Source organism: Hydra vulgaris, chromosome 03, assembly GCF_038396675.1.
Source record: "Hydra vulgaris chromosome 03, alternate assembly HydraT2T_AEP".
Classification (NCBI taxonomy): domain Eukaryota; kingdom Metazoa; phylum Cnidaria; class Hydrozoa; order Anthoathecata; family Hydridae; genus Hydra; species Hydra vulgaris.
The window spans coordinates 47,595,001-47,616,053 of NC_088922.1; the positions used below are offsets into that span (position 1 = coordinate 47,595,001).

The 21,053-nt window shown below is 27.0% G+C and overlaps 1 protein-coding gene across 1 annotated transcript in view; it reads right to left on the reverse strand.

Moving 5' to 3' along the window:
• LOC100206533 (charged multivesicular body protein 7) overlaps positions 1 to 20,534 on the reverse strand; it is a 51,964-nt gene extending 31,430 nt beyond the window's left edge. The window contains exons 1-3 of the mRNA XM_065793462.1: positions 20,021 to 20,534; positions 9,354 to 9,550; positions 9,085 to 9,285 (exon numbers count right to left, since the gene is read on the reverse strand). Coding sequence (XP_065649534.1) covers positions 9,085 to 9,285; positions 9,354 to 9,550; positions 20,021 to 20,267 — 645 coding nt within the window. The 5' untranslated portion in view covers positions 20,268 to 20,534. The remainder of the gene's footprint in view (positions 1 to 9,084; positions 9,286 to 9,353; positions 9,551 to 20,020) is intronic.
• Positions 20,535 to 21,053: the final 519 nt, after the last annotated feature.

Here is a 21,053-nt window from a genome sequence, read left to right on the forward strand (position 1 = left end):
TCATTTACTAGAACAATTTCAGTACCTTAAATTCTGTTTTTCTCTAATGAGTGAGATAAGTTATTTGTTCAGTTATAATTTTTTTGATGATGAATTTGAGATATTTATAGGAACATATAAGTTACACACTTCTTCAGTATAATGAACTAACTCTTCATACATTTCTTGAACATTTTTGGTATGAAAACACTGAAGCCAATCGATACTTGTAAGGAAATCATTAATGCTATTGTAATCTGCTTTTCTATATAAAAATTTATTTTCCTCTGTATTTTATTCATTGTTTTATTTTTAAGAATAAAATCAAAACACAATATCAAATGACCTCTAGATGTTTCCTCAAACAAATTTACTATCAATGGCACTTATATTTGCTGACTGAGTAGTGAATATTAAATCTAAAGTATTTACAGCAGATTTATTTGTTGTTTGAAATGTTAGTATGTTAACATGCTAAAGGTAAATGTCATTTATTATTTTATAAAAAACATGCTCAATTACTGTCGATTCTTTAATCGAATTTATTAAACCATTGAACCAACTTATCCCAGGAAAATTAAAATCACTATGATTAGATCTTTACAACCTTTATGGTTAACATATTCTTTAGGAATTTTAAATACATTTTCAATATCTATCATATCCCTGAAGACATAAGGTCTATAAATACACCCAATAAGATATTTATCATTGCCAAACTGGATAACAGCACAGACATGTTCTATTTGACTCAATGTCAATCTGTTATCATTTAGTTCATATGAAGTCATTTTGCTGTCAATATAAATACATACACCTCCTTCTCAACGACCATCGCATCTATCTTTTTTGTATAAACAATAACCTTCCAATTTGCAGAGAAAAATAGGTTTAACCATGTTTCAGTAATGGTAATTATTTTAGGATTGTAAGTTGCAATTACTAGTTTAAATTTATCTTGTTGTCTAAAGATGTGGCATTAGGGTACATGCAACTTATTTTTTCAATACTACTAATAGATAACAGACAATTAGCCTTACTGTCTAACTTTGATTGGTTTCTTTTTAAATTTTTGTATTTGATTTTCACGGATACCATACCAAAAGGGATCCGTCTTCTAAGGGCATTATTCAGTTTATTTCGCACTGTTCTCATTATAAAATCCTGTTGCCATTCAGCCTCTGTTAAACTTGGAGATATATAGATATTTTTAAAACTTGGAAGCAATTTTAATTTTTTGATGAAATTAGTATGAAATCTTTGTTTTGAAGAATGGAATCAGCCAAGTAAACCAACAATAGGCCTGGCTTGTCAGAAATTTTACTTCTTAATCGCCTCACATTCTCAAAACTTATGTCTTGAACTCCAATTTCTGTAAATACTTCCAAGACTTCCGCTTTATTTTAAGCTACTTTATCATGTAAAGAAACTTTATCGGATTCTGACACTCCATAAAAAATGATATTTTCAGCTCTCTTTTTATGTTCATTTAACTCATTTTAGTTAAATGAACATTACGTCCATTTAATGCTTTTTAGTTTGTTGTTCTGACTTTTGAACTTGAATCCAATCATTTGTGCTCAATTGCTTGACTAGAGAGCTTTGTGTCATTTTTCAACTGATTTATTAATTCTACATTAACTACCTTTTCTGAATTTAACAGTTGCAAGCGCTCATACTTTTTTTTCCATTCTGCTCTAGATCATTTATTTGATCAGAAAGTGATAAGAGAAACTGTAAAATTTTTCCACGCCACTTATGCAATATTTTTGAAGCTGCTGAATATCTTTGTCCAAAGGCAGGCCAGTTTTCTTCAGCCAAAAATTAACAGTCCATTATTTGATGTAGGAGGGCAAACCCTTTACAGTGGATTACCTCCTGGTCAAGAATTATCATTATTATTGTATATCTTATTACACAGGGACTAATAAGTTTCAGTATGTGCTTTTTTTCATATATATCCTGGAAATCGTCTAAGTTTGTAAAATCTTATTACACAGGGACTAAAAAGTTTCAGTCTGTGTTTTTTTCCATGTGATTAAATGTGAAATTGTTCTCCATGTGATTAAATCTGCATTATATAAAATCTTTTATCTTCAGTTGTCAACCAGATGCCAACTGTTTTTGTAATATCAAACACATTTGTAAATTTAACTTGAGCACATTTCATATAGTATTTAAAAAAGTTATCATATTTCTTAATTAATGCATCAATCTTCCTCACTATTGATTGTACTGCTATGAGTGGAAAATTTAACTTTGGCCACATTTTCTTCAATTCATCAGCTTTCACTTTTATTTAGAAATTTCTTGATTTTTCATCTTTTCAAAGAAATTGATACTTTCCAATAATCATCATTTTTTCTGCATTCTAGATAATCTATCAAGTAGATCATTGATTTTTGGTAACAATTTCCTTTGTGAGACACTTTCTTGATATACTTTCAAGTTTTTTCAACAAGTACCAGAAGTTTTTCCAATATCTTGTTAGCTTATCATATATAACATCTTCCAGAAAAGGTAACTTGAAAGCAAACACACTGAAAACATTCCCAGACATGCAACAACTGAAAGTGGAAATAGATAATACACCAAAGAGCAAATATTCACAGATTAAATAGTTTCCAAAGAACTAAAATTTACTCATTTTTAGTGCCGCACTTCTAATTAAATATTTCAATCTGTGTCCTGGGTGAGGTTTCTGTAAATGAAAGATAAAATTGTATTATTCTATCTCATTTTGGCACTATAGCTCAATTTTCAGCTTAAGACAAATATCTCAATAAAAGTTATAAAACAATTTTATAACTTTTTAAAACCATTAAAAGTATTATGAGTTATTGACTTATAGCCAATAGTAAGAGAGCAGTGGCCGTAGCCAAGGAGCAAGGAGCTACCTTGTATTCACTATTCCTCTTTTTGTTAATAATTTTTTACAAAAACTCTTTATTTGGGGTAGCTTCTGAAGCTTCTTTTCTTCCATCACACGCTCTACATTATCTTGAAAAAAATTTTACTCTGAGCACAGCAAAATAGAATTTCTTACTATGAAATATTTTTTTTTAAAACAAGAAATACTTTTCTTGTTTTAAGAAATAAATATCCCACCCTGCAATTTATTTTTGAAAACATTAAATATATTTCTTGTTTATAGAAATAAATTTTTTAAACTATGATCAATAGATTTTACTGTGAGTTCTGATGAGTTGTTAGCAACTTTGAAAAATTTATCCACTTTACTTTGTATCCAAAAAAAATTGAGGGAGTCTTCTCAATAAGCATTTTTTTGTGACTGTGACCTAACTGTGACCTAACTGTGACTGTAACCTAACTGTGACCTAGAATATCAAAAATTAACCAGGAGTCTGGTGAATTATACAACTCAAGACCAAGTGGCTGGGTTTTATCAACAAAAACTGCTTTCAGAAGGATTTCAGCTTTATTTCTATTCGTTTTAACATCCTTTTGGACCTCCCTTTGGGTTGAATAAAGAACTTTTATTATTTCTACGTAGTGATTTCTGTCAGAAGATGCTAATGCCAGCACCAAGGTTAATGGATTCAAACACCTTATATGGTTTTACAATAATTTTAACATTATTTCTGCAGCAGCCTCATATTCAGTATAATGAGACACCTGCGAATAGTCTCTTTGATCTTAAAAGTGTAAATTAAAAATACTGCAATGTAGACAAAATAAGGTTCAAAGTAACACTGCTAAAAAATTATTACATTTAATTTTGAAAAGATAAAATAAAAGTGCTATTTCTGTTGATTTTGTTTTTATTATATTTTTATTGATTATAAAAAAAGTCTGTCAGTGGAGAAAAAAAGTTCTGAACCTTTTTGCAAAACAAATTGTTTTTAAACAATTTGTTACTTTATGACATATTATTCTTAAATGATAAGAATAAAATACCAAAAATAATTTTTCCTTTAAAAACTGCAGAATCGGAAGACTTGCAAGTCAAAAACCCCGATGCCCGGGAGAGAGAAATGTAGTCAGCTATTCTATTGATTTCTTTGACTATTATATCAATCAGAATAAGAAACTGTCTGATTTTGAGAAAATGGAACTTGAATTTTATGTAGCAAAATGTCTTTGTCAAAAACCTGGCATATGAAAGAGCTCCATTTTTGTTAATTTTTAAGTTCACAACAATCTCTGCACTTCTCAAAATTCTAAATGTAAATAGTTTTAAAATTTAATTAGAAACTTATATATTTTGTATTTGCATTGAGATATTTTAAAGTGATATAATTTTATCCTTACCTTACTATTTCTTAAACTTTTACGGTATATCAAGTTCCTGCAAGTTTTTGGTGCCAATAAAGCCTGCTTCTCCAACCAGGTGCCCTTAACACACTAGTGATTAAATTGCAACAGCACCGCTTCATTACTTGCATCAACACCATCCCAGCTCTAATTCAGAGGTTTAAATTGTTTATTCTAGGGCTTAACAGTTTTATTTAGGGCTAAAGTTATTTAAAGCACTCTGACATGATGGCAGGACGTTAACAAAAATAATGGTCGGCCAGGAAACTTAGCTAACCTTACACAAACCCCTTTTAAATAGCCAGTGTTTGAAATGGATGAACTGTCTGAAATCAAAAGAATCTAACAAGCTTTTGAATTGCTGTGTATTGAACTTCAAGGCTATTGTGTTTGAAAATCACATTTTTTTAATTTCATATCAAATTTGTGCATTTTTACAATAATAATAATAGTGCACACATGTATAGATTAAAAACCTTCCATTTTTTGTAATAACGTGTTTATAGTTAATGACTTGTAAATTTCTATTTGCACCAATTGTTTGAAAATGCTTATAAAAACTAAAAAATGTTAAAAAAAAAAAAATTTAAAGAGTGGCGCGAATATAAATAGCAAAAAAAACAATATCTTGGGAACATTTTGAAATACTAGGTGTATTAATTTTTGTTCATGAGATGGGCTAATATATATATATATATATATATATATATATATATATATATATATAATATATATATATATATATATATATATATATATATATATATATGTATATATATATATATATATATATATATATATATATGTATATATATATATATATATATATATACATATGTATATATGTATATATGTATAAAATTTTATACATATATAATGCAATATTAGTAAAATTTTATAAATAAAAGCTTACTAATAATTCAGCACTTTCTTCACTAAATCCAACATATTATATACCAAAAATAAGATTTTCATTTTTACTGCTATGTTTCGAAAGAATATTGATTATTTAATTAATGTAGTTTAATTGATTTAAAATTAAATGATTTTTAACGAGCTCAAAAACTTGCAGACATACTCAAGCCTTTCATTCAATATTTCTTCAAAAATAATAGTAAACATAAAAAACTTTCTATTTGTATATAAATGCAGGCTTGGTCGGGAAGCAGGAGCGATCGCTCTCGATTACTGACCACGGAAATAATATTTAGTTGCAAAAAACTGGCCAGGTTTTGTAGTCGTTTTGAGAACATTTTAGTTTATGTATGTCCATAAAACAAAAAAATTTTGTTTTACGGACATATATGGAAACATACATAAAGTCGAATGTTCTTAAAACATCTTGATGCGGAAGTATAAAAAGAATATTTGCGAACACTAAAAACCCGCCAAATCTACGAACAAACTAATTCTATTGGTTCAAAAATTACGCTGACTAAGCGAAATAAAGTCCTAGAGTTTTCTGTTGAATTGTTTTAAAAATTGTATTATTCGAAGTTAGTTGATACTTCTAGCATAAATTGTTTTAAGAATATATATCATGCAAACTAATACTTTAATACTATGGCTCATTCTTGGAGCCACATCTGCAAAGCCGTAAATCTTTTAAACTAATATTATTTGTTTACAAAAATAAATGTTTTAAATATATATTTTTTAAATTGTCAAAATTTTGAAAGTTTATTAAGTATTATTGATTTTTAGTAGTATATTCTTATTTTATAGTTAAAAGTATATATATTTTATGTAAATGTAATTATGTGTATCTGTTTTTTACTTTTTTTACTTAAGAAATTTTTACAATTTATTTGTTAAACAAAAAAACTTTCAACAGTAATTTTGTTTTCAATGAAACTGTTAATAATCATCGAAGTTAATACAACTAATTATGAAATAAACTTTGATATTTGATAATTATGAAATAAACCACAAAAAAAGAAGTTTCTAATTACTAAACACAAACATGCATACAAAGTAACTCACGCTATATATGAATATATATATATATATATATATATATATATATATATATATATATATATATATATATATATATATATATATATATATATATGTATATATATATATATATATATATATATATATGTATATATATATATATATATATATATATATATATATATATATATATATATATATATTTAGAAAGTTATTAAATATAAAGAAAAGTTTTTAAGTTCTTAGATATTGGTTTACTAGCTCTAAATATTTTCGCTTCAGTTGCGATTCTTACAAACTCGTTATCCTTTAACTAAAAGTTACTTTTTTCTGTTTTAAATACGAATTAAAATTAAAAAGCCCACTCTCTAAACATCATTAGCGATATTGTAAAGCAGTTCCGTTTCTTCTTCATAAAGTATTTTTAGTTGATTTAGTTAATTTAATTTCTACAATAACACAATGATTTAATTATTTGATTGTTCATCTTATTAAGAAGAATTGTTTCAAATATGTTAAAATTTTCACGCAAAACATTAAATTGTTATTAAAAAAAAATTAACTTTTTTATTTATAAAATAAATTAGCCAAAATAAAACTAAAGCTTGAGTTTGTTTTATTAGAATCATGTTAGACTTTTCGGGGCCGGGGGCTATTTTTATATTGGAGGCCTTTTTATGTGCCACACCGTGTTACTGTAGAAATTAAATTAACTAGATAAAAATCACCTAAAAAGATAAAAATCAACTAAAAATACTTTATGAAGAGGAAGCGGAACTGCTTTACAATATCGCTAATGACTAAAAAAAAGTCTTCTTGACTATTTTGGGGCCCCTAACATTGCGGGGCCCGGGACTATAGCCCCCTTTAACCCCAACCCTCCGTAGTCCAGCACTGGAAATAAGACACAAGTATATAAATAAAAATTATATAAAACTCTTTAATAAATAAAAGAACATTTGTTTCCTTATTAAGCAATCGTAAGATGTTATTTTATATAAAAAAATCTTGTCTAATTTTATAAAAAAAATTATAAAAGAGCGATGTTTTGAAAATATTTGTTCTAAACGTAAATTATTTTGCTTTAAGTTTTTTCGCGTTAAAAGTTGTTTTCTATATTTATTTTTTTTGTAATTGTCTCTCATCGGTCCAATTAATCTTTTTTGCGCTTTCATTTTGTTTTTTAAAATGTTCTCAAAACAACTAAAAAATCTGGCCAGCTTTTCACAACTAAATATTATTCCTGTGGTCAGTTATCAGAGCGATCGCTCCCGCTTCCAGACCAAGCCTGTATATGCAGTTGTGAACCAAAAAGTTGTTTTTGTTTTTACAACAACCTGATTACTTTTTATATTTTTGAAAATGTTTTAAATGTGCTAAAATAAAGTAATGTGAGAAATTGCTTTTAATAAATGTGTACTATAAAACAAACATTTTATTTAAATTATTAAAAGATATTATATAGTTAAAAGGTGTATTTTTTTAAATGAATCTAAATGTTTTTAAAACAATTTGTACGATTTATTTTATAAACAACAAAGAAAACAATTGTTTCGATAAACTTTTAGATGATTTCATAAATTTAAGAGCCTAAAACAAAACAAAGTTATTTTTTATAATGCAAAGTTATTTTTTATAATGCAGTACAAACTTTCTAATTAAATGTTTTTACACTACTCTAAATGCTTTTAAATAAAGTTTTAAATAAAAGCTTTTAAAGTTTTAAAAAGCTACTAAATAAATTATCATAGTGTATCAAATAAAATTTTTATTTATTTCAAAATTTGTTTTTTTAATGATGAATTTAACTGTCTTAAAACAATTTGTTTGATTAATTTTATAAACAATGGCGACAACAATATGTTTCAATAAACTTTTTTCTAAAATACATATATATATATATATATATAAATATAAATACATATCAGAGGCGTACACTCATTGTTGCCTGACACAAGAACTCTGCTGAATGTGAGAATTTTTTAAAAAAATAGCTACGGGCAACTCAAAACATTGGTGGGCAACTCAAAACATTGGTGGGCAACCAAAACTAATGAACTAGTTATTTTGTCACCCTTTTGGCAAACGACCAAAAGTGTACACTCCTGTATTTATCAGGGGCTATTCTAGACCATTTTCAAAAGCGCTGACCATATTTGGACACCAATCAAACTCAGTAATTGAGGCCTCAAATTATTATCCTAGAAAAGCTCCTGTATATGTGTATATATATATATATATATATATATATATATATATATATATATATATATATATATATATATATATATATATACATGTATAACTACGAATGGTTGTTTAAATGAGCAGTCAAACTGAAATAGCCTGCTGATAGGGGCTTCAGTACATATATTAACTATCTTACAGTCTGCTGCTGCAAGGGAGTGCAGCTATATCGACTGAGGGTTTGGCATGTGGCAGCAATCTTTTCTTTCATTATTCTTTGCTTTTTTCCTGCTTTTTTTGAAAACACCGTATAAATTAATGTAACAAAAATAAGGTAGCAACTTGTTACATAAATACGCTAAAGTAGATATAGTGACCCAACCTCAGTTAATGCGGCAGCAATTCCCTAGCATGTTCTTTCTATATCAGTTGATGTATGTACTGATACTAATTAAAAAGAGTTAATTCTATAAACAAAAATTAACATAATTACTAACATGAAAGTTTTCTTAGGCAACCATCTATTTATTTTGAAATTTATTAATATTGAATTAATAAAATGATATAAAAAAATAATTCATTGCAAATGTGTATGATAAATATTTTATTGGTATAATAGTATTATATTATCAAAATATCATAAAAACCTTAAGTAAAAATTAAAAAGTGAGTTGAAAAACCAACCTTTTCCCCAGTATCGGTAATCCCAACCCGACATTTGCCATTATTCTTCAAATGTGCAACAATACAAACTAAGTTGTTGTCCGGAAGCGATTTTTCATTAATTTTATACAAGCTTTTAATAACAGTCCAAGGCACAACATTGTCAGTTTTTTCATATTTAACCCTTTTATAATGGGCTTCTAAAATCGCATTAGCAGCCTCCTACATATTTAATAATACAAAATTAATAACAATAAAAAAAAACTTTGGAAACTCAAAGACACCTTTACCTCAAGTAAATCTTTGACAACAAATACTGTCTGATCATTATATTGATAATTCCATAGCCTGTTCCACATCCAAGAGGCAGAGGCTTTTGCTAATTTATAACTCCATTTGGTCCAGCTCACATCAAACAAATCATTTACATCATAACATTTAATAAGTTGCTGTTTGTTGTAAAGATCATCAAGGACAACTTTCAAACCTTTGAAATAAATTAAATATTAAAAATTACTTTATTTATATATATATATAATTATATATATATATATATATATATATATATATATATATAAATATATATATATATATAACCAACAATATATAGACCTATATATCAATTTACTGGCTAGGGCTATATATATATATATATATATATATATATATATATATATATATATATATATATATATATATATATATATATATATATATATATATATATATATATTTATATATTATATATATATATATATATATATATAACCAACAATATATAGACCTATATATCAATTTACTGGCTAGGGCTATATATATATATATATATATATATATATATATATATATATATATATATATATATATATATATATATATATATATATACCTATATATCAATTTACTGGCTTTATATAGACCTATATATCAATTTATATAGACCTATATATCAATTTACTGGCTAGGGCAGGCAATCTTTTTAGTAAAAAAAAAAATTTCTAGTCTGATGTTTTAATTTATTTTTATGTAAACTTCTTCTGTTGTTTCTTCATATTCTGTAAACGAATTTAAAAACAAATACGATAATTTTTGTCGATCCACTAGAATAAAGTCTACTATAGCAGGGCATCGTTAGATGTCCAGTTCATAGAAGCTAACTACATCTATTGAAGATTATTTATAATAATAATAATGTACAAAATGGAGATTTTATCTGCATTAGGCCATATAATTTATGCAAAATTTTTATCAATTGAAATATTTAAACAGTCTTTCGAAATAATTTAAAACATAAAGCAGTAATTAATTGTTAGAAAAAATATTTTTTTAGAAAAAATATTTTTTTCTGCAATTGTTCAACTTTTTATTTTTTGATAAAAAAAACAGTTAAATAAATTTTTTTCTACTTTCCGCTTTTAAAAAATTTTTAGTTTAAATTTAATTTATTATATTTAAATTAAATTTAGTATTAAATATTACTACATTTAAATTTATATTATTAAATTTGATTCAAATTTTAAAAAGCTCCATAATTTTTTTTTTTATTACTTTTAAAATTTCTAAACTGTGTTAAAGAAAAGAAAATTCTTTTTATCAACTTTAATTTAAGTTCATTTTTACGTTCAACGATTTTGTTTATTTATTCATAGTTTCAAACCAACAAGTTTTTTTCATCCTGTAACGAAAGTGCTAATATACAAAAAATACTTAATGCTTAAAATTTTATAAAAATGCAGATAAGCCATAATCAAGCCTGTTGGCAAAATTATTTTAAAGAAATGTTTGAGTAAATTTTAAATATATAACAAGTTTTAGTTTTGCAAACGTTTTTATAATATTTTTTAGTTTTGATAGCATTTAAACAAAAGTTTTTTTTATTATCATTAACTTTTAAGATTAATCATAAAATGAACCTCAATTAAAAATGAGCTAAAAAAAAAATAAGTTTATGAGTAGTAAATGGAGATTTTGTTAAAACCAAAATGATAAAAAATATGATTGATAGTTTTTATTTTTTTATTTTTATACTACTAATACTGTAAAATAGTATGATATTTTAAATATATGTTTATATATGAATTTAATAACAACAATTGTTAGGGAACAACTTTAAAATAATAATAATATTAATATTTAGCATAATTATTTTTTCTTATATTTTATATAAACACCCATAAACAATTACTCTCACAAAAAAAAAAAAACTGATTGTGAGAAAGTAAACTTAAGACAATAAGTTGTGTCATGAATGTTTTAAGAAATAAATAGGAAGTTTTTTAATATAGGGAAATTTTTTTTAAACAACATATTTAAATTTGATTAATAATTTTTTTCATGACAAAATTGTTTTGTTTAAAATCGTTTAGACTTTAAATTATTTTTAATGTGGTTTCAAATCAAATTAAATTTAAAAATGGGGTGCTTTAAAATATGCAACTGACATAATCTAACTTTTAACAATACAAATATGTATATCTATCTATACATATCTTTCTATACATATCTTTAACAATACAAATATGTATATCTATCTATCTATATCTATATCTATATATGTATGTGTGTGTGTGTATATATATATATATATATATATATATATATATATATATATATATATATATATATATATATATATATATATATATATATATATATATATATATATATATATATATATATATATTAACGAGGAAAAAACAAATTTTTTTATGATACTTTATGTTTCATGCCTATACGGCAATCATCAGCCATTGAATACAAAATCAAAAACAAAAACCAGCTTAAAATTACAAAATACTGTGTAGTGGTATATCTTTGGATTGCCAAAAGACATACTTGATGGCAAAAAAAAAAAAAAGATTAGCTAATCGCCAGTGTCGAAAAAATATAAGATAAATTTATTCTTGTGCCTGCATTTTGAAATCAATTTTGTTTTGTCTATTTAACAAGTTTTCACCTTTATATGTTAAAATAAAATGAGGAACTTTATTCATATAAGCAAAGATTGCAGATTTTTGACAAGGAGTTATAAGGATTGCAATGTTTCACAACTTTCCACTTAGTTTAGGCATAAACTATTTGTCTTTTATGCCTTAAATTTCATTAGACAATTTACTTTAATTTTTATATTTATTAATGCTATAAATATTATATATAAATGTTATAAACACAATCAAGTAAACTCCTTGTCTGTAGTGGCCTTCTTGGCCTTGAGGAGGTTTACATAAGCCAAAATACACTTTTTTTTGTAGTCAGGTTTATTTGATGACACGGTGGCTTGATAAACAATGTTCTTTATCAAGCACAGATTGTTCATGGGGCAGATGGATTTGTTGACACAGTCGTATGTTTTTTCCTCAGCTGTGCCTTGGCAGGGGCTATTCTAGACTATTTTTAACAGCGTCAACCGTTTTTGGGCACAGATCAAATTCAGAAATTGAGGTTGTTTTTTTTTTATACGGCAAATATTGTTTTTTTTCACAAAAAAATGCCAACATGTGGCAGTGTTTTTTGCCAAATTTCCTTACAATAGGCACCGGTGCAGGGAGTACCGCCGCCCAAATTATTTTCCTAGAATAGCCCCTGCTTAGTTATATAATTTCCTGTGATTGTGCAAAATAATGATGGATTTTATGTTTGGCATACATGAGTAGCTTATTTTAATAGTATTTTGATTAAATATTTTGCAAAGTTTGTGATTGGAGCCAACTTAAAGTGCAGGTCTACCATAGTCAAAAAATGACTGCCTATTTTTGTTGCAACATTGGTACTGAAAGGTGGGTTGTAACAGAGTATGTTTTGTTTGTAATTTTTGAATGGGTCCGGTTTTTTATTCAAATGGTGAGCAAATTTGCAGATAAAACCTGATTTAAATAATGCACCTTAATAAGGAGGAATGGATTGTTTAAAAACATTTTTGTTAGAATAATTGGTTGACAATCTTAGTTAGATAGTTTAATGAAGACTTTTTAGTATGCTAGGAGAGTGGTTAGAGTCAGTATGTACATAATTAATTGAATTAGCAGGCTTGCAGTAAGGTAGGAAAGAATTGTCATTAGAATTTAACATTAAGTCAACATAATTAACAACTTTAAAATTACAGTTGATGGATATAAGGAGATCATTATTTTTAAAATTTTTTTAAAATGCTTTTTCATTTTTTCCATTTGTTGGCCATTCCGGTTATTAAACACAGCTAAACCATCATCTCTATACAATCCGAATTCATCTTTGTAGTAAGACTTTATTTAACTCACTGTGCCATCAAAGGCTAACATGGTGACATCAAAAAAACTTCCGCTTTATCAATCCAGGTTTTACCATTGTGAAATAATAATGATATCCTGGCATGATGTATTAGCTTCATTTCATCTTGTTTTATAACAAAGTATTTTTCAGCAAAGGCTATAGTGTTGTTCAGTAAATTTTCATTAATTAAAGGATAAAAATCAGTTTTATCGAATATCAAGAATTTTTATAGATGTTTTTCTTTAATACTATAAAACCTATCTATAACATTTTGTGAGTTTTGCCAATGATTGAAGCAAACTTTTTTCGGAAGATCACTATTTTTGATAGAATAACTTTTGAAATTCTTCCTACTTCGTTTTTTTCAGGATTTAATAGCCGAAATGTAGGGTTGTTAAAAAAATTATCCATGTGGTCTGTTAGAGTGATAAAACAACTGGAGGTGCCATTTAATTCAATTTTGTTGAAAACATGATTAATTAAAAGGTGTTTACTTTCAATATTTATATGATCTTTCAGATTTTGGTCAGCCATATGTATATTACTCTATTTAAAATATTTTTTTAATATTGAACACTCTTTTATGATTAAAGGTTTTGTTTTATTATTAAGTACAAAACAGCCTTCATATCAATATATATATATATATATATATATATATATATATATATATATATATATATATATATATATATATATATATATATATATATATATATATATATACAGCCTTCTCCGTTTAGCCAGCGCCTTTGCGCTCAAGTCTTTTAGCGCTCCCCCTTTTACGCCTGCAAAAACTTTGACGAGCGCATAAAAAGCACTTGTCAAAAAAATTAAAGCGTTTTGTTTTAAAAAGCAACAAAACTTATTTGTTCATTAGTTCAACTTTTATGAAATATGGCTTTTTTTTTTTACCAGTTTTTTTTTTAACTATTTTATGTAGTATTTATTCAAAGCATTCTTTTCGCTATTTTTATTTTAATTTAAATAGCAGATGAAAATAAATTTTTGAAATCACGCAGGCTTACTTAAAAGTGATCATCCTGCTAGCCCTTTTTCGTGCGCTGGCATTAAATTTCAAACGGAGAAGACTGTGTGTATACATATATATATATATATATATATACATATATATATATATATATATATATATATATATATATATATATATATATATATATATATATATATATATATATATATATATATATATTAGTAAACGACCGGGGCTTTGGCCGGGGCTAGGTTTGATAACACATAGCCATGACCAGGGCCAGGTTTATGATCAGGGCTGCATTAATATTGATAGATCCTATAAAAATGTTATCTTAAATTAAAATTTATGATATGAATTTTATTTAAAAACAATATTTTATAGGATCTATCAAAGCCTCGGTCATAAACCGGGCCGGGTCTGCATTAAAATTGATAGATCCTATAAAATAATGTTTTTAAATAGAATTCATATCATAAATTTTAATTAAAGATATATTTTTATAGGATCTATCAATATTAATGCAGCCCTGATCATAAACCTGACCCTGGTCATGGCTATGTGTTATCAAACCTAGCCCCGGCCAAAGCCCAAGTTGTTTACTAATATATGTATATATATATATATATATATATATATATATATATATATATATATATATATATATATATATATATTACAAGTACATGTTTTTTTGTATATATATACTCTTAGTCAGCATTTATGAAGACATTTTTATTGTTTATACATTTCTATCTATTTTTATCTTTATATATTTTTATTATTGTTATTTTTATTATTGTGATGATTTAAGTCTAAGAATTAAAAATCCCTATAACATATAAAAATGTTTTATAACATGGCCTTGGCTTGACCTTACATTCTATTTATTTTATCCATGTTAATAATTCTGCATATGTAGAGTTAATAGTTAATAAAGACTGTCTATAATGATAATGACCCATGGGAATTATTAGTTAATAATGACTGTTAAAAATAATAATGCCCCATTCGAGTATTAAAACATTTGGAGAACCACTTTATCAATTTTGATAATTCTTTTATTTAGGTATACATAATTTTGGCTTGTACAGAAATGTTTGTTTTCTGTGCCACCTTTTTTAAAGTCTGTTTTGCATTTGTGTTATGTAAACATGTTTTGCGGTTATAGTTTTTAGAATTTTAGATAAACTTAGATATCATTTAAAAACTAGAATAGCTGAACTTTATTTTTGTGTTGTTCTTTTTTATAATCAATAATGTTTTTATTGACTTTAAAACTTTGTTGTTAATTAAGCCTTAAGCCTTAAGCCATGGTATGTTGGTTCATTTTAAAAAACTATTTGTAACTGTTTATAAACTTACTTTCTCACCACATGTCAAATTTCATCCAAAAATTTATATGCTCAAATACCTTAGTAGGATGTTCTAGATGGGTATATACTTTCGGCAAAACTAACTCCAAACAAACCGGGGGTTAAACAATGAATGTTTGTTACATATTTACTATATGTGCAAATAGCTTATATCAAAGAAATCAGAAATATTACTTTAAATATAGTGAAAGGTATTTTGAAAGGTTGTCCTTATCTTACCAAGTACCAAATACCTTACTTTCTAGTTTCAATAGCATTTAATAGCATGACTATATATAATTTAAATTGGAAAGGTTGTCCTTTTCTTACCAAGTACCAAATAACTTACTTTCTAGTTTCAATAGCATTGACTACACATAGTTTAAATGGGGTAAATGTTGAATAAATTTGTCCATAATCCAATAACTTTAATTGAAAAAATCTGATTAATCTGAGTTGATAACAAGGCTAGAATGAAGTGATCGCAAATTGCAATATCTGGAAATGCAATTGTAATATCTGGGAATATAGTCTTTAAATATAATAGAAATATAAAAAAAATTTGTTAATTTTTTTTTATTACGTTTATTCATTTTTGCATCTTTAGGCTTTTAAAAATATTTTTATTTAACACATTTGATGGCTGTCAAAAAAAATTTTTTTGTCGCAAAAAAAAAGCTATAAGAAACTACAGAGAATAAAACTTTTTAATTCTTAAAAAGCTTAATATATAAAAACATGATCAAGTTCTCTAAAAAAATTACTTAAAACATTGACAAACAAGGTGTGTGTCTGCACACACTTTCCAGGAAGGCTTGCCTAGGCATAACTGTCTATGTGATATCATGCTCAAAAGACTGTTGTTACTTAAAACAAATGTGGATGATTGAATAAATGGTATTTATTATAAATGTACTTAATGTACTTTAATTATAAATGTACTTTAATTTTAAATGACTAATAATTACATACAATAACAATGTATAAAAATAAAGTTTGAAAATGGCAAATGGTAAGATGCATGATCATGTCAAAATTTTTTCTGATCATTTTGGATCTTGGGCAAGTCCAAAAATGTAAGTAAATAAAACCTATCAGTTATTATTGTTAGCAAATCAGCTGTAGAGCAAGAAGATCAAAATCCATACTGATGATCAGAAAGTAAGTTATTAGATTCAAGATTAAGAGTTTGTTAATTAAAGACTTAAAAACCTTGCTTATGATAGGAAGAACACTAACTGGACAGTAGTTAGACAAGTCAGATGGCTCTCTTCTGAGTTTTTAAAAATAGAGATAACAGATGCTGCTTTCCAGCAGGCTGGAAAACAAGACTCTGATAAGCATTTATTAAAGAGTTTTGAAAGTATAGACAACAGCTCCGGAGAACATATCTGCAAGACTATTACAGGTATGTTATCCAGACCACAAACTGTAGAAGAGTCTCAGCAGGAAATCACTTTAGATACAGAAGCTGGAGTGATATGAATGTCAAGCAGCGGATCAACCTGTTTGTTGGCAATATCAGGTAGAACGCAACTAGTGGAATCAAGAGAAAATATTGACGAAAAGTTCCAAGCAAACAATTCAGCTTTGTCTTTAGGTGAGGTGACAAAATCTGAACCATACAAAAGAGGAGAAATAACAGATTTGCCTCCATGATTAATACTGTTAAAGATTCTCCAGAAGTCACAAGAGCCTAATTTTGGAGATAATTACAAGATTTTGTGACATTAGAATAGTGGGCTTTGGCATTAGACAAAACCTTTTAACAACAGTTTTTAGCAATAATAAACAAAGGTTTGTTTTCTGGAGAATTGTTTTGCTGATAAATATGGAAATAATGGTTTCGATGGGAAACTGCAGCAGTGCAATATGAGGAAAACCATGGAGAAAAGTGAGGCTTGACCTAGAATTACTGAAAGGGAATAAAAGATTCCAGCCTGAATCCAAGAAGTTATGTAATAAGCACATTTGTCAACAGGAAGACAAAAGATTTCTACCCAAGGGCCAACACAAAGAAAATCGCAAAACGAGTTTCAGTCAGCTTTAAGATAGTTGTAAAAGGTACAATGATAGGGGGATTCTTATGATGAAGAAAATGAGATAATAGTTTTAGAGAGATCAAACCGTGATCAGAAACACCTAAGGGTGAAAAAACTGAGCACTGACTATGATCAGAAACAAGACATATGTCGAATAGAGAAGATAAATGATTCAGATTGTCTGGAGTTAAAAAGTTAACTATTTGAGTTTGAGAAACACAAATGTTGTGGGCCTTAACCCCTGCAGAGTCATGGACACTAGAGCAAAGCCATTCAGTGTGATGAGCATTAAAGTCACTAACAACAATAATATTGGCTGAAAGATAAAGAGAGAAGACTTGGTCAATTTGATCAGAAGTAACATTGAAAAGAGTGTAGACTTGAGATTAGGGAGAGTGATATAGAACAAAGAGAAAGACGATAGACTGAAGTGATGCTAAACAAAAGCACATAAAAGTACAGTCTGTAGATTTAAACCTATTTTCCTGACAAATGGGTGAATTTTTACGAATGGCCAAGCATGTTTATGGGATAACCATCAACATTAAGATCACAAAATGAGACAGTTAAACTCAAAAACCTTTAACATCCTTAACTGGAAACAATGTATTATAAATACATCTACGCCATGCATTCTATACCATGTACATAGATCTATGCTATGTATTCACATTAGATTATTTCAAGAGTATTTATGACTATATTTTGTCATGTTTGTAAATAGATAAAGATACAGCAATAGTTACTTATGTTTGAGAAATGTTTTATAGATTTAATTTCTTTACATCGTATCTGAAGCAAAAAAAGGTGGTGGGAGGGTGGCAGGAGGGAGGCTGGTGAGAAATTCGGACAGACAAGTACACACAATTTTTCACATTTTAAATGAGTTAGAAAAACCCTGATTGCACTCCATGACACTCCATAGCCACCAGACTCAAATGGTACCAGGGGTCATACAAAGGAAATTAGAAAAACAACATTAACAAAAATTCTCAACTTCACAAAAACGCAATATAAAATTTGTTCCTGGCTAATACCCTGACAATCCACTTGACTCAACCTTTGAATGTGACTGTGTTTCATCTTTTGAAGTTAAAATGGAGAGCTTTAAAATAAAGAAATTTAGTATTGTATCACTCAAAAAAACTTTGCTTCCAACATTACTAAAAAGACTGTTCACTCAGGTGGATCACTTAGGTGGAGCAAACCATGAAGCAGGACATAATATCAGAATTTAAGGCAACAGTAATATTTCCACGTGATAAATTGCAGGTGTTAAGGAAAATGCAAAAAAACTTCAAGTATTAAAGAAACTACATCTAATGATCATAAAGAAATATTATCTAATTCATTCTTAGACTACTTAAAGACTACAAGAGCTGAAGGTAAAGCAAAATATATCCAAAGAAGAAAAAAAATGCAATGTTCCACTTGGGAATTTGTTTCTTTTCACAATTTAAATCATTGTAATAATAAAAAAAATATGCTAACTCTTTATTACAAAGCAAGAAAGAGAATATATTCTAGTGAAGAAAGTATAGCACCTCTACTTGACAGAGTTTTATTAAAATGTCAAAAGATACAGGATAATATTCCTAACAATCATCTATGAAGCACAGTAGAAATGGTTAAACAGTTCAAGAAGTCCATTGAAATCTGCTGTTTTGTGGTTTTTATATACAAAGACCTTATGTTAGACAAGCCATGACAAGAGATGATGAAATGACATGCTTTAAGTTTATGAGTCAATCTAAAAATCATGTAAGGTACGAAATATAATCAACTAAAATTATCTAATTAATAAAATACATTAAAAATTGATTTAATGATTTTACTGGCCTGTTGAACAAGATATGCAGGATTTGTTTATTAATACAATTGCAGACAAAATTGGTAGTCAAGCTGTTCTGCCATCTGCTTCTACATGTAGAAAAATTTATTATACTATATCTAAGGAAGAGTTTAAAAACGCTGAAATTATTGGTCACAATTTGTGAATTTAATATTGCTACTAGAACTGGATTAGGTTTATGGACAATTTTTTTTTTTACATTTGAAAACAATGTGTATTTGTGTCGTGATTTATGATCAAAACAATGTGATTTAGTAGTCATTTAGCTACTATAACTTGAATACTGTGTTTTAAACTATTTTTCTAACAAATATTTGGAATAAAATTTGTTTTGGACACAATTTTTATTTAGAGTTTGTTGGTATTCATTTTACATTATTTCTATTTAACAACGCAAAGTAGCCCCATTTCATTGTATATAGACAAATGGTAACAAATAGTTTTGTTTTTAAAACATAGTATATACCTGCTGGACTCCGTTTATCAGAATCTTTAAATCGACTTTTTAATTGTTCATAATTAAAACAAATATCACCAATGACACGACAAGAATTTATTATTTCTGAAGTCCAAAATCGAATTTTGCTTTCCCAATGTGCTGGATTTACGCTTTTGTCTGAAGGAAATGAGGAAAACATAAACTTAATTCTTTCGTCATCTTCAAAAACTTTCACATTATTATTCAATTTTTCTTCTTCAGGTTCATATGCCATTTACTTTTGATTTCAAAAAGTTTGTTATAAATAAATTCGCAATATGTGCTAAACCACAGCGAGTGTTTTCCTTTTATAAAAAATTTATCCTCTTGTTTCATTTAAGAATTGGAAACAGTATTTAAACTCCGATCAACGGTGCTTTTGCGTCAATAATTAAAATAACGTAAAGGATATATAAAAATAAAACCGACGTAACGTTAAAAAAATCTATGTTTGAGACGTATTTTAGTTACGTCTCAAATCTAGATTTAGTTACGTTAAGTTAGTTACACTCTGATGGCTCCGCGCAAAATCGGTCTAATCTCCGCGATAAACATTTTTGGTCTATCTACAGTCTCCGAGAAAAATATTTTTGGTCTATCTGCAATCTCTACTTAAAACATTTTTGATCTATCTGCATTCTCCGGGCGAACAAATTTTAAATCTAATGATTTTTTGCACCCTGAAAAAATGCAGTTTCTTTTCAATTCAAACAACACAACTGAACCAGTACATTAAACAATAAGAGAAATGCATTAATTTTATGTTAATTTGTTAATTTTATGTAAATTATCAACATGTTATAGATATCTGTATCAACAGTTTTTTTAAATAAATTTTTACGTGATTCGTTTAATTTTGTTGAGCATTATACTCCAAACAGTTATATGTTACCGTCAACCAGGGTGACTTCGGACTGCAAGGTGATTCCGTACAGAGCATTACTTATTAAAGTGTTGTATGGAACAAGCTCTTAAGAAGATATAAAAAAAGCTATGGAAGATCACAGTAAAGGCATGAGTA